Source organism: Pipistrellus hanaki (genome assembly GCF_964339955.1).
Source record: "Pipistrellus hanaki genome assembly, chromosome: 16".
In the NCBI taxonomy this organism is placed as follows: Eukaryota; Metazoa; Chordata; class Mammalia; order Chiroptera; family Vespertilionidae; genus Pipistrellus; species Pipistrellus hanaki.
Window position 1 is genome coordinate 34118288 of NC_140518.1, and position 15058 is coordinate 34133345.

The 15058-nt window shown below is 44.9% G+C and overlaps 1 protein-coding gene and 1 pseudogene across 2 annotated transcripts; both read right to left on the minus strand.

Annotated features, from left to right (window-relative positions):
- Positions 1-3103: 3103 nt before the first annotated feature.
- LOC311610842 (olfactory receptor 1E5-like) lies at positions 3104-4054 on the minus strand (the record flags this gene model as incomplete). Its single annotated transcript, XM_084862354.1, has 1 exon — positions 3104-4054. The coding sequence occupies one exon, from the start codon at positions 4052-4054 to the stop codon at positions 3104-3106; it is 951 nt and encodes a 316-aa protein (XP_084718480.1).
- A 6675-nt stretch (positions 4055-10729) lies between these two features.
- LOC311610843 (nascent polypeptide-associated complex subunit alpha-like) lies at positions 10730-14989 on the minus strand (annotated as a pseudogene). Its single transcript has 2 exons — positions 14975-14989; positions 10730-11408 (listed from the first exon to the last, which is right to left on the minus strand). The product of its transcript is annotated as a nascent polypeptide-associated complex subunit alpha-like (transcript).
- Positions 14990-15058: the final 69 nt, after the last annotated feature.

The window sequence follows — 15058 nt, forward strand, 5'->3', positions numbered from 1 at the left end:
GCAGCGGGCTCAGGCAGCAGCGGGCTCAGGCAGCAGCGGGCTCAGGCAGCTGCGGGCTCAGGCAGCAGCGGGCTCAGGCAGCTGCGGGCTCAGGCAGCAGCGGGCTCAGGCAGCAGCGGGCTCAGGCAGCAGCGGGCTCAGGCAGCTGCGGGCTCAGGCAGCTGCGGGCTCAGGCAGCAGCGGGCTCAGGCAGCTGCGGGCTCAGGCAGCAGCGGGCTCAGGCAGCTGCGGGCTCAGGCAGCAGCGGGCTCAGGCAGCAGCGGGCTCAGGCAGCTGCGGGCTCAGGCAGCAGCGGGCTCAGGCAGCAGCGGGCTCAGGCAGCAGCGGGCTCAGGCAGCAGCGGGCTCAGGCAGCTGCGGGCTCAGGCAGCTGCGGGCTCAGGCAGCAGCGGGCTCAGGCAGCTGCGGGCTCAGGCAGCAGCGGGCTCAGGCAGCAGCGGGCTCAGGCAGCAGCGGGCTCAGGCAGCTGCGGGCTCAGGCAGCAGCGGGCTCAGGCAGCAGCGGGCTCAGGCAGCTGCGGGCTCAGGCAGCAGCGGGCTCAGGCAGCAGCGGGCTCAGGCAGCAGCGGGCCAGCCTTGAGCCCTGGCGGCTGGGAGGACGTCCCCTGAGGGCTCCTGGACTGTGAGAGCGGGCAGGCCAGGCTGAGAAACCAGCACCCTCAGTGAACAAATTTTCGAGCACTGGGCCTCTAGTAAAAATAATAAAATAAATCATTTAGTGAGGAATGCTCATGTGCCAGGCACTGTTCTCGGTGCTCTACACACACGTCAGGTTTAAACCTCACACGATTCTGGGGGAGATTATTATTCTCATCGCACAGAGAGGAACTGGCTTAGAGAAACCAAGCAGCTTTCCCAAAGTCACAAGGCTAAGACATTCCTCTGCTTCCATGACTTTATTCAACTTTTCACCATACTGAGAAAATTTTAGTAATACTTAAGTTCTTACAATGTAATTTTCTTCACATTTTCAATTTTTTTAATTGATTGATAAATATATTTATTATTATTAATATTAATATAATTTGTATTGAACTATTGATTGAAGCTTTAAAACCATATATGAAATGTTAAATTTAAGATGTATAATAAGGTGCACTGCGACTCTAAAAAAATAAAAATCTACTCAAAGCACAACACATGCACAATAGCACACCAAAGGCAAATGGCTAATCAATATAAAGAGGTGTTTGACCTCATTGACACATACAGAAATTCAGTTTAGAAAAAAGTAAAATCTCGCCTAGCCAGTGTGGCTCAGTGGTTGAGCATCACCTAGGAACCAAGAGGTCACTGGTTCAATTCCTGGTCAGGGCACTTGCCTGGGCTGTGGGCTTAATCTCCAGTAGGAGGCATAAAGGAGGCAACCAATTGGTGTTTCTCATAAATGTTTCTATCTCTCTCTCTCTCTACTCCCTTCCTCTCTCTTAAAAATAAATAAAAACACACAATAAAAACATATTTTAAACATTTAGAAAGTAAAATCTCATTTTTTGGATATCGGGTTGATAAATACTTTGAAAGCAAAGTGTATCCAGTGTTGGAAACATCATAATAAAGCAGCTAGTCTCCTTTACTTACCTTAGAAGAATTTCAGGGAGGCAATTCGGCAATTTCTACCCAATTATAGAATGTTCATATCCTTTGATCTAGTATACCCATTTCTAAGATTATGTCCCTAGAAACACAGCACAAGTCCACCAAAAATGTATGGACCAGAAAATAAAATCTAAGCATCGGTGAAAATAATGAAAAACTGAAAATTATCCCAATATTCATCCAGAACAGATCATTTAAATAAATTATAGTTAATGGGTCCACTCAACACACTATATACCTTCTAAAAGAGTTACATGTCCTTGTATGAGATGACAAATTCAAAATGTATTTTATATGAAAACTTTGAGAAGTATGTATAAGTTAGCCCTATTTAATTATTATATGCAATGTTAGTCTGCTCATTGAATATTCCCCAACTTTTAACTGCCTCATGAGAGTCCTCAAATTCATGAAGGGCCCTCACATTTTTATTATCATTTCTTTATTGTTTGGATATTTCCCAGTGAGGATGCATTATTTTTGTAATAGAAATTCTTCATTTTTGAAGAACAAATGAATCCAATTTTGTCATTATTAGGAAACCTTGTAAAAGGTGAGCTTTTTAAGGTATAAATCAATTTTAAAAAAAAAAAACTTGAAAATGCATTCAAATCAAATCAATAAATATTTATTCTACATCCAGCTGACATAGTGTACTAAACAAGGCACTGTAGAGATTAGAGAGCACTTGGCAGGAAAAAAAAAAATAAGTGAAGCACCAAATAATTTCAGCATCAAGTTCCAGATGGGAAATAATCTATCTGGGAGTCATAAAGAGATACTAATCCTTCTGTCATTATTTGTTTCACCTTAGCCTGTGTAGGGGCTACCATTTAATGTCTATAACTTAACCAATTCATAACAAAGCATAATGGTCTATTCCATATCATATGACTTTAATTCAAAAGAGGAATTCTCTTCCAAAACTATAGATATTACCAAAAGAAGTAATTTGTCATTTAACTGGCAAATGATTGGGGCAGTTAAAGAAAAAAAGATAATTTTAGAATGTGATCGATAAATAGGTGAATTAAGAAAATTAAGAACCAAATTGATTAGTAAGAGGAGAAATGATGATTCTGGAGAGTGAAAATTTAAAAAGCATGCCCATAATAAATTGGATGATATTCTTCAGGGAATAGATATGTTTGGCAGAAGCGAGGTACTGAAGTGGCAGAGTCATTTAGATTTATTGGAGAATTAGGAACTACTGTACAATTTTTAAGTACAATAAATACCAAGGTTGAGTGGTATTTCTTCGAGACTGAATAATAACCACTGAGCATGTGCTACACACCAAGCCTTGTGCTGCATCACAAGCAAGAAACAGTGATAAACCCAAGAGGCACAATGACCCTCCCCTAGTGACATGTGCGAGAACTCCTCTCTAGAAGCGCTCTGTGGGTTGTATTAGCAGTGCCACACTGAAGTGCTGCTAGAACTTTAGAATACTAGTCCTTGTCATGATTACACCTACTGTTTGAAAACATACTTTAATCTTTAGAGTCACTGTCTCAAAGAAAACTGAATCGTACACTTAGTAGAGATTCTTTGCAAGGCCCCCTTTATGTCACGATTTCTCAGGCTGTAGATGAAGGGGTTCAGCATGGGCGTCACCACAGTGTACATCACAGCCATGATCGTCTCCTTCACAGTAGAATTGCTGGCTGAAGGGCACAAGTAGAGGCCAATGATCGTCCCATAGAACAGAGACACCACGGAGAGGTGGGAGCCACAGGTGGAGAAGGCCTTGCGCATACCTCTCGCAGACGGGACTTTGAGGATGGATGACACGATCCGTGCATAGGATGAAAAGATCAACAGGAATGGAACAATAATAACCAGCCCTCCCAAGATAAATATCATCATTTCGTTTATCTGAATGTCAGAGCAGGCCAACTTTAGCAAAGCTGACATGTCACAGAAAAAGTGAGGGATCACATTGTCAGCGCAGAAAGACAGCCGAGCCATAAGCAAGGTGTGCAACAAAGAGATGGAAGTCGTCAGCCCCCAGGACAGCGCCACCAGGGAGAGACAGAGCTTGGGGCTCATGATGGTGGTGTAGTGCAGGGGGAAGCAGATGGCCACATAGCGGTCATAGGCCATGGCCACAAGGAGAAAGCTCTCCAGGTCTGCAAAAAGCAGGAAGAAGTACATCTGGGTCAGGCAGCCTGCGTAGGAGATGGATGGGTCTTGGCTCTGCATGGTGTGCAACAATTTGGGAATGGTCACTGAAGAGAAGCAGAGGTCAGAGAAAGACAAATTGCTGAGAAACAGATACATGGGCGTGTGGAGCTGGGAGTCCAGGAGAATGAGCACGATGATGAGGAGGTTCCCCAGGGCGGTGGTAAGGTACATGGCCAGGAACAGGGCATAGAACAGGACTTGTTGATCTGCTTCAATGGGCAGGCCCAGGAGGAGGAATTCTGAAACGATACTTTGGTTTCCCATTTTCATGTTGCATTTCTTTTACCTTTCCAAAATTAAGAATAATTTGTATTACAGTATGAATATTTATACAGATTTCAGTACTTTCAAAAAGATATTTTTAAATCAAATACCCCAAAAGTCATAAGGTTGAGTATTTTATTTATCCTCTCCCAAATCCTACCTAATAATAGGATAATGTACAAATTAACCATAGCAGAGTTGCTATACCCACAAGCCATGCCCACAAGCCAATTATTATGCAAATTAATCCAACAAAGATGGTGGTTAATTTGCATGCATGGAAGAAGGAAGGAGTAAAGACTGAAGACAGCATAGAAGGAAGAGGGAGGGAAAGTGGAAAGCAAGGCAGCTGCAGCTGCTGGAGGGAAAGCACATTTTAGTGCATGCAGGGCAGGGCAGGGCGAGGCGTGCAGTGGTGGTGCGCACGTGGCCACGGAGGCAGCGGCAACAGCAGGTGAAGTGGGTCAGGCGTGTGGGGTGAGGCACACAGCAGTGGTGGCAGTGTGCGGCTGCAGACTGCCTGTGGAGGTGGCCACAGGCATGGTGGGGCAGCAGGAGAGGTGGGGGGGCAGGAGAGGTGCTGGTAGAGGGAGGGAAGCCCGCCGGAAGTCTTGCAGGAATATTCCTGCAACAGGTCACTAGTGTGTATATATATATATATTTATTTTTATTTATTTATTTATTTATTTATTTATTTATTTATTTATTTATTTTTATTTATTTTTTTTCCCAGTGCCTACCTGTTGTCCTACTGCCGGTTTACAGGGATCAGGCCTGAACTGGCAGTTGGACATCCCTCTCGCAATCCAAGACTGCTGGATCCTAACAGCTCACCTGCCTGCCTGCCTGCCTGATCACCCCTAATCACTCTGCCTGCCAGCCTGCTCTCTCCCAACAGCCCCCTGCTGCTGGCCTGCTCGCCCCCAAATGCCTCCCCGCCAGCCTGATCACCCCCAACTGACCCCCCTGCTGGCCTGCTTACCTACAACTGTCCCCCAGCTTGCCTGCTCACTCCAAACTGCCCCTCCCCCTGCTGCCCTGATGACCCCCAATGATGGCATGCTCACCCCCAACTGGTCCCCCTGCTGGCCTGATCACCCCCCAATGCCCCCCCCCACCACCACCACCGGCCTGATCACCCACAACTATCATCCCATCCTCGCCTAATCACCCACACTGCCCTCCCCTCTTGGTCTCTAACTGGCTCTACCTCAGCCCCGCCACCATGGTTTTGTCCAGAAGAATATCCAGAAGGTCTTCTGGAAGGTCTCCCAGTCTAATTAGTATATTACCCTCTTATTAGCATAGATATAGATAGAGGCCTGGTGCACAGGTGGGGGCTGGCTGGTTTGCTCTGAAGGATGTCCTGGATCAGGGTAGGGGTTCCCTTGGGGCATGGGGTGTCCTGGAAGAGGGGCCTGTGGTGGTTTATAGGCTGGCCATGCCCCCATGGGGTGAGGGCCCCCACTGGGGATGTGTGGCCAGCCTGGGTGAGGGGCTGATGGATGTTTGCAGGCTGGCCATGCACTCCAGCATGACTCTTATTCCATAGGGGCGTGGCCAGCCTGGGTAAGGGGCTTTTTTCTTTTTCTTTTTTTTTTTTTTTTTTTTTTTTTTTAGTGCCTCCTTGCATAGAGACAGGGCCGGCTGGAAGCAGGTATCTGAGATTTATTTATCTTCTATAATTGAAACTTTGTAGCCTTGAGCAGAGGCCAGGGCTGGCCAGGGCAGGCAGGAAGCTTGGCTTCTTCCATTGCCAGGGTAATATGCTAATTAGACTGGGTCCACCGGACATCTTCTGGTAGTCCTTCTGGACAAAGCCACAGTGGCAGGGGCCAAGGCAGAGGTGGTTAGGGGTGATCAGGCAGGCAGACAGGTGAGCGGTTAGGGGCCAGTGGTCCCAGATTGCGAGAGGGATGTCCAACTGCCGGTTTAGGCCTAATCCCTGTAAACTGGCAGTAGGACATCCTTCGAGGAGTCCCAGATTGGAGAAGGTACAGGTCAGGCTGAGGGACCCCTCCTCCCCTGCACCAGGCCTCTAGTGTATATATGAAAGCCTAAGCGACTGAAAGACCAAACTACCAGTGGAGCAGTCTCTATGCTGCGCACTGAAGTGTTGTATGATTCCATCTATATAAAGTTAATGACCCACACTGCTCCCAGCAAGAAATTTCCAACTGTTCACACAGCTTCAAGGCCTCAGAACTCAGCGGTAGGTTGATTGTGGGAGATCTACCATCAAGTTCTACTAACAACACTGGGTGGCTGTTGGCATTGGGACAGCTTCATTCCCAGCAGACCTTATGGACATCCCAATATCCTCTCCTTTTACCTTGCTTTGGACACTGATGGGACAGGTCAGTAAATGTCATTTAAACCAAAGGAAGTTTGAACAATGGATGTGCACTCTGCCTACTGTCCTACCTCATTGCAGATATGAAGCCCAGTCCTTGGAGGAGGCTTGGAGACATTTGTAACCTCATTAATCACAATCACTGATTAGTTCTGACTAATTTAGGAAAAAACATCATAATTAAGGAGGGTGTCTCAGGCCCCATAGAGGGCATTTTTCTGAAAATTTCCCAATAGGCATAATAAAAAGAACTACCCTACCAGGAGTCAACATTACACGTAGTGGTGAAAAATTTAAACTATCAAAATTTTGGAGGCCATCAAAATGAAGCATGTTGATTACTCTAAGACAGCACTATCCACTAGCAATAAAATGCAAGCCATGGAAGTGAGCCACATGTGTAATTGTAAATTTTTAATAAGCACACTTGAAAAGGCCAAAAGAAACAGGTGAGATTAATATTAATTGCATTTTATTTTAGCCAATATATCCGTGGCACCATCATTGCAACACATAATCAATATAAAAAATATTAATGATATATATTGTTCGTCTATCATCTTTGAAATCCAGTGTGCATTTTATACACACACACACAGCACATCTCAATGTGAGCTAGCCATGTTCAAGGGCTCAATAGCCACATGAGGTGTGGCTAGTGGCTTCGAAATTGGACAGGACAGATCTAAAGTATACTTCTCCATGGCATTCTTTGGCCAATTAAAATGAAATGTAAAAGACTGCTAAGTGAGTAGCAGTGCTGGGAAATGGGAAATGGTGCCATTGGCATACCAGATTTTTGAGAATCTCTGGATTATATGAAGTCAGTGGGAATCGGTTTGAGAAGAAGTTCAGGGTAACCAGCTCTGACATAACATAGCAATGGAGTGGCCCACCTAGAAAATATATGGCCCATTTATCCCCAAAACACCAGAAAACTCCCAAAATCAGAGAAGAAATATTGGGTCATGGGGCCTTTGAAGGGTGGAAGGGAATGCAAAAAAAATCCACTCTGAGGACTATAAATGAGTCCCAGATGTGTAGATATGAGAATGTGTGCACGACCCAACCTAGACGTCTTCTCAGGCATGTTCAGTCTATTAGGTACATTGTACATGTTCCTGAGGCCAGCGCCCCATAAAGCCAGTGGGGCCAGATACAGAGGGAAACAAAACTGTGGCAAAAATTGGTTGGAGTGTTGTCCCACACACCAAAAAGTTGCTTGTTCAATGCCCAGTTGGGGCACATTTGGAAAGCAACAGATCAGTCTCTCTCTCTCTCTCTCTCTCTCTCTCTCTCCCCCCCACCCCCCCTTCTCCTCTTTTACAAACACACATATCCTCTGGTGAGAATTAGAAAACATCACTTTGGCAAAGGTCTGTTCACCACAGCAAACACAGCAGTGAGTCCCCTAGCTGGTAACTGGTCCATCACATAACGCTTCCTGCTCCACTTTGAAAGGGGCTTCAGCCTCTGAGAGTCCGTCACTGAGGCTGGAGAAGATGGTAGGCCAGGGAGCAGTGAGGAGCCACCAGCCAAGAGCCACCAGAATCCTTTTTTTAAGTGTGCAAAACCACCACCACGCACCTCTCGGCGCCTGCATCCGTCTCGGTGGTCTGCTCCCAAGCACTCCTCACTCCAGAGAAAGCCCATCTAGTTGTCTACCCATCTAGCTTATCGCATCCCTCAGCCGCCCACCTCAGAGAATGTGGGAAAGGTGATGATGGTGAGCCCAAAATGGATTCTAGCCCATGTTCCATGCCTGCCTCAGCCTGGAGGCTGTTTAGACCCACAGGAGCTGCTCAAACTGCAGGACAACAGGAAGGCTGAGTTGCTGAAGATTAGAAGGCAGCAGAAGTTCTCTCGTCATCTACAGGCACTAAAGCCCATCCCCAAAGCTCTGGATCCACTTCCTGACACTGGGACTACTGGGAATATAGCTCCTCCACTTTTATTTCTTTGTTGCTTAAATTAATACTATCCCAACACAGAGAAAAATCTTGTCTCTTTTCTCTTTTAAGACTTTATTGACCCAGGGGACATTAGTCAGGGAAGTAAGACTTAGAGGGAAATAGAATTGAGGTGAACATTCTGGAGGCACCAGGATAAGCAGCTGAGACGGGATAACCCTGGTGTGGCATACACAGTATTTAAGTGCCGGAACCCTGGAGTCAGTCAGCCTGGGATTGCCTTACTACACCTACAGCAGCTTCATGAACTCGGCCAAGGAACTTAACCTTCCTTCATGTGAATTCTTTCATCAGCTAAATAGGAATATACTATCTAATTTTTCACATCAAAGGAAGCCAAAAAAAAAAAATTAAACAATACATGTAAAAACAAACAAACAAAACTTACCATATGTGAGACAAAGTATGGCATTAGTCAGACTTCATATTGCCATCATTTCATTCTGTGATGAAGAGGCAGGATTTTCCCAGCTCCACACCCCTTCACTGAGCCGCACTTGGTGCCAATGCAGACGGTGTGGAGGAGCACTGTGGGTTGGAAGAAGCCCCTGGCCATGAAGGAACAGACTGGAACCCAATAGTGAGCATCTCCTCTCAACTTACGATGAGCTGAACCTCTACCTAGAAATTATTAGTACTGTGAGGGTGAGGACTTCTAAATCATCCTACAGGGGTTGCACTATAGGTTTATGGCACCCTGATATCTGTTAAAGAGGATTTTAGAATAACTATCTCTTCTGAACTTACCTAGCTTGTCTGAGTGTGGCTTCAGAGCCTGCCTCCTGTTTGCTCCTTCCATGTCCTGCCTTTCCAGCCGGAGTCCCTACCATTGTGTTTCGGCTCTTTTCTTCTACAATGACCTGCCCCCCAGGATCCCTGGGTCCCAAAGAAACCTATTAGTACAAACCCAGTGCTTTCCCCCACCCCTGCCTTCCTCACTCACGTTTCTGAATGAATCACGTCCAGAGACAGAATTCTGGATTCACCCCAAGTCTGACCTTCACAGCTTTCCCAGACCATCACAGCCCATGCTAATGTCCCCCTTCTCCATCTTCTGCAATGTCTGGCCCTGAATATTTTTTTTAACACACATTTTTACTGACTTCAGAGAGAAAGGGAGAGGGAGAGAAAGAGACATCATAATGAGAGGGAATCATTGATCAGCTGCCTCCTGTACTCCCCCTACTGGGGATCAAATGCACAACCTGGGCATGTGCCCTGATCAGGAATTGAACCATGACCTCCTGGTTCATAGATCGGCAGTCAACCACTGTGCCACACTGGCCCGGCTCTGGCCTTCAATATTTAATGAGCAACTACCATGCGCAGTTATCAGAACCAAATACTATAGCACATGATCACCTTTGCCTTATGTTGTCCTATGATTACATCATCTCTCCTCACTGGGACTTTAAGCCCTATGATAGCAAGTAACGTGTTGATCAATTCACACAAAAAATACATAATCCATTAGTTCATTAATGTATTCCTTCAAGAAATATTTAATGAGCAACTACCATGTGCTGTGGGAAAACTATGGTTAGGTATGTATGGTGCCTGCCCTCAGATAGCTTACAATCTAACTGGAACACATGACAACTAGAGAAGCTACTACCAAGTATCACAAATGCAGTCTGAGGGGAAATGCAGGATGTGATAAGAGTGAGAATACCTAACCTCATCCAGCAGGTCAGAGATTTCTTTTATCCCATAAGAAGCTATAACTTTATTAATAACTAAGAGCCCAGAACACAAAATTGCACAACCCACCCACCCACCCAGCGCCCTGCCTTGATACCCGAACATCTCCATGTGTGGCTCCAGCACGCCTGGCCCAGCCCCCCAACACCTCTGGCCTTCCCTGGCCTTTTCAAGCCCTTCTCTCAGTCCCTCGAGTCGCCTCAGGCTGGTCCTGCCTTCTATGGGTGCCTCCCAATTTCTGTCCCATTCCTGGAGCAATGCAGCGGCTCTGCCCAGTCATGGCGCCAGAGGAGAGCATGGAAACCTCCAGCCTGCTGTGCTCCTTCCCCAGCCAGCTGAGTGGCAGGGTGCTCTGAGTGCAAGCCGTGGGTGGCCAAGAAGTGGTGAAGGGGGCGCTACAGGCTCTCACCCCCGCCCTCCCAGGCATGGGACTTCTCCGGGCGCCTCCCCGCTTCCACCACATCTCCAGGACCAACGCCCCATTGCACACATGCAGGCAGCCTCCTCCTTAGCGACCATGACTGTGACACTGTTAGGACCAATTAGCATTTTACCTCTCAGAAACAGTACAAATTTCAAACCAAGCTGCAGTACTGTTTTGTACATTTTTAATATCATAACAGCATTGACAACATCATTACTGTTGTTGTTCAGGGCTCAGGCTGACTTTGCTCTTGACACATTTCCTTGTGCCTTGATCAATCCTATGTCCTTCATTGTCATGCCTGTTTCATCAGCCTCTTCCTCTTCACTCCGCTCTGGTACAGTTGGAGTCTGTGTGTTCACTTGAAGGTTTGAGACAACTTCACCTTGAACTTCTGAATTTCTCAGCAGATGCTAACTGTGCCTGCTGAGATAAATCCTCAATCTTGCCTTCTCCAAAAACTAGGCAGGTGTCTGAAGCTGGGCTCTTGTAGACATCTGCTTTTGTGCTGGCAAAGACAATATTCTTAAATTTCTGGATAGTGACCGTAGAAACCCCTGAAAACTGTCAAAGACACAGTTTGGACATGGCCTTCCACGCCCTCTTCTCACTCCTGCTATTTTGTTTACTGGCTGGTTCTGCATCACTGTCAGCACTGGGCCAGCTGCAGTTGCCTGTGTTGAGTCTTGTTCCTCCAGCTCTGGTGCTGCTTCCTCACTGTCACATTCTGGTCCAGAACCTGGCTCAGCCTGGGGCCAGCAACTCCCGCTCTGTAGCAGGGCTGGCGTCTGCAGCTTCGCTGGGCACTTTGTGCAGGGAACGTGGAACCAGGAAGGTGGCAGAAAGAGGGAGAGGAGCATGGGGCCCGTGCCTGTGGTAGAAGGCAAAACATCCTTTTTTTTCTCTCTTTTTCTATCAATAACGTTTAAGAGGAATCTAAAAAGTCTTCTAGGAAAGGAGAATGAAAGTGTCCAGAGAGAAAAAAGAGTATATGGAAAAGCCCAGAGGTGAGGGAGCCTAGACTTTGTACGAGTTCTGGAAGGAGGGCAGAGGATGAGGGGAGGATCAATAGGAAAAGGGGGGGGTGAATAATATAGTTTAGTGATTCCTCAAAAAGGGAAACATAGGATTACCTTATCTCTCAGCAATTCCACCGCTAGGTACCCACCTAAAAAAAAAGGTTTGGCTCAGTGGATAGTGCATCGGCCTACGGACTGAAAGGTCCCAGGTTCGATTTCGGTCAAGGGCATATACCTTGTTTGTGGGCATATCCCCAGTGGGTGGTGTGCAGGAGGCAGTTGATTGATGTTTCTCTCTCATTGATGTTTCTAACTATCTCTCTCCCTTCCTCTCTGTAAAAAAATCAATAAACTATATATTTTTTAAAAACAGAGGTGCTCAACAAATATTTGTACATGAATATTCATAGCAGCACTATTCACAATAGGCCCAAAGAGCAAATAAACATGCATTGATGACTGGATAAATAAAATGTGGTGTACTGTCAGAATGGCTACCATCAACAAATCAACAAATGACAAGTGCTGGAGAGGGTGTGGAGAAAAGGGAACCCTAGTGCACTGCTGGTGGGAATGCAGACTGGTGCAGCCATTATGGAAAACAGTATAGAGTTTCCTCAAAAAAATTAAATATACATCTGCCATTTTACCCGGTGATTCCACGTCTAGGAATATATCCTGAGAGACCCGAAACACCAATCAGAAAGAATGCATTCACCTCTTTTTTAAAGCAGCACAATTTACAATAGCTAAGATCTAGAAATAGTCCAAGTGCCCATCAGTAGATGAGTGGATAAAAAAGCTGTGGTACATGTATACCCTGGAATACTATACAGCAGTAAAAAAAGAAGAATGTTTTACCCTCTGAGACTCTCTGGAGGAACCTGGAGAGTATTATGATAAGTGAAATAAGTCAGTCAGAGAAAGACAAGTATCACATGATATCACTCATATGTGGAATTTAAGTAACAAAACAAACTGATAAATAGAATAGATCTAGCCGAAACTGGTTTGGCTTAATGGATAGAGCGTCGGCTTGGGGACTGAAGGGTCCTGGGTTCGATTCCGGTCAAGGGCATGTACCTTGGTTGCAGGCATATCCCCAGTAGGGGGTGTGCAAGAGGCAGCTTATTGATGACTCTCTCTCATTGATGTTTCTAACTCTCTATCTCTCTCCCTTTCTATCTGTACAAAATCAATAAAATATATTTTAAAAAATAGAATAGATCTAGAGACATGGAAGCATGTAACAGAGTGTGGAAACTCGGAGGAAACAGGGGGGAGGGTGGCTGGGTGGGAGGTAATCAACCAAAGGCCTTATATGCATACTAGAGGCCTGGTGCACAAAATTCATGCAGGGGGGAGGGGGGGTCCTCAGCCCCGCCTTCATCCTCTCCAATCTGGGACCCCTCGGGGGATGTCCGACTGCCCTTTTAGGTTGGTCCTAAACTGGAAGCCGGACATTCCTCTCACAATCTGGCCCCTAATTGCTCACCTGCCTACCTGCCTGATTGGTGGCCCCTAATTGTCCCTATCCCTCCATCCCACCCCCCACTGGCTCTCACTGCCTCTGCATGCTGATTGCTCCTAACTGCCTACAGGTTTTTTATCCACTCATCTACTGGCCTGCTGGCCTGGTTGCCCCTAACTGCACACCCCCAATGGCCAGGTCACCCCTAACTGTTCCCCCCAACCTGGTCATCTCTTACTGACCCCCCCTGCCAGCCTAGTTGCCCCTTACAAACCCCCCTGCCAGCCTGGTTACCCCATGCAGGCTGCTTGTCCAGTCATTTGGTCATCCCTCCCTCACTAACTCCCCTGCTGGCCTAGTCATATGCAGCCATCTTGTGAGGGCAAGAGGGTTAATTTGCATATTATCTCTTTATTATATAGAATATGCATAACCTATGGACACAAACAATAGGGTGCTGAAGGCCTGGGGCAGGGATGGGGGCAGGCTAGAGGGATTAATGGGGAAAAAGAGGGCATATGTAATACTTTCAACAATAAAAAATTGTTTAAAATAAATTAATTTTTAAAATTGTGATGTTGCCACACAACAGACTATTATTCATCAGTAAAAATAAATGAAGTAATGTTACATATTACAACATATAATAAAAAAAATTAAGCCAATTGAAAGAAGCTAGTAACAAAACCCACCTATTATATGATTCTATTTACATGAAGTTTCAAGAACAGGCAAATCCATAGATTGGTGATTGATAGAGGGAAATGGGTAGTGATTGTTGATTGTTAATAAACATGGTTTTTTTCTGGGGGTTATGAAATATTCTAACATTGATTATGGTGATGGTTGCACAACTTGGTAAATATACAAAAAACTACCTAATTGTATACTTTAAATAAATAGTATGGTAGGGAAACCATATGTTAACAAATCTCTCATACAAAGAAGGCTTTGTCATTGGAGCTATTTGGACTAATATTACATTTTTGGTTGCAATAATAATACTTGATTATGTATGGGAATGACCATGTTCCAGGAGATTCTGAATGCTGAATTTAGAAGCTACAGGTCTTGATGTCTGAAAACTATCTCAAGTGACTCAGCCACTTTTTTAAAAAGAGGAAAAAGAGAAGAAAGAGGAAGAGAGGGAGGTTGATATGTGATATAAATATGCGCAAATGAAATGTGGGCAGTATAAGAAAGACAATTTGAAATTAAACTTGTAACTTTTCTTTCAAATGTCATAGGTTGATTGATATAGGATTTTATTTTTTATTTTTGTGTATGTGTTATGACATTTTCCCCTTTTTTCAGTCTATGAATTCAAGTATAAATCCTATTTCTGAACTAATAATATTTATAGAAGCATAGTATTATAAATTCTATTTTACTTTTTAATTTGTATAAAATAAAGTTATCAATTGCATATAGATAGATTGTAGTGCATAAATTTCAAACCTGCTATAAAAATTATTGGTCTTGCCCTGGCCAATTTTGCTCAGTGGATAGAGCATTTGTCTGTGGACTGAAGGGCCCCAAATTCTATTTGGTCAAGGGCACGCACCTAGGTTGCAGGCTGTAGGAGGCAACCAATAGATGTGTCTCTCTCACATCAATGTTTCTCTCTATGTGTCCCTCTCTCTCCTTTCCACTCTCTCTAACATCAACGCAAAAAATATCCTCAAGTGAGGATTAACAAAAACAACAAAATTATTGGTCTTACTAGAGAATGGAAAAAAAATGGGACAATAATAATATTCCAAGATATGATAGAGAAATATCTTTTGAAATGAAGAAAGATGAAAGACTTGTAACTCAAAAATCATTTGGTGTGTTATTAGGAAATTGTAACAAAAGGAAATTGATACACAAACAAAATCTGATGAAATTATTCAACTTCATGTTTGGAGAAATGATCCTACAAGTTTCAAAGGGGAAAGAAGATGGCCAGGTAAGGGGTGGACGGGAGAGGGAGTAGTCAGCCTTACCTCAGAGTTTTCCATAGTTACTTTGCAAAATGGAGGTTAAGCAGGAAAGCAAAGGTCCTCAAAAGTCTATACCTAGCCAAGTTG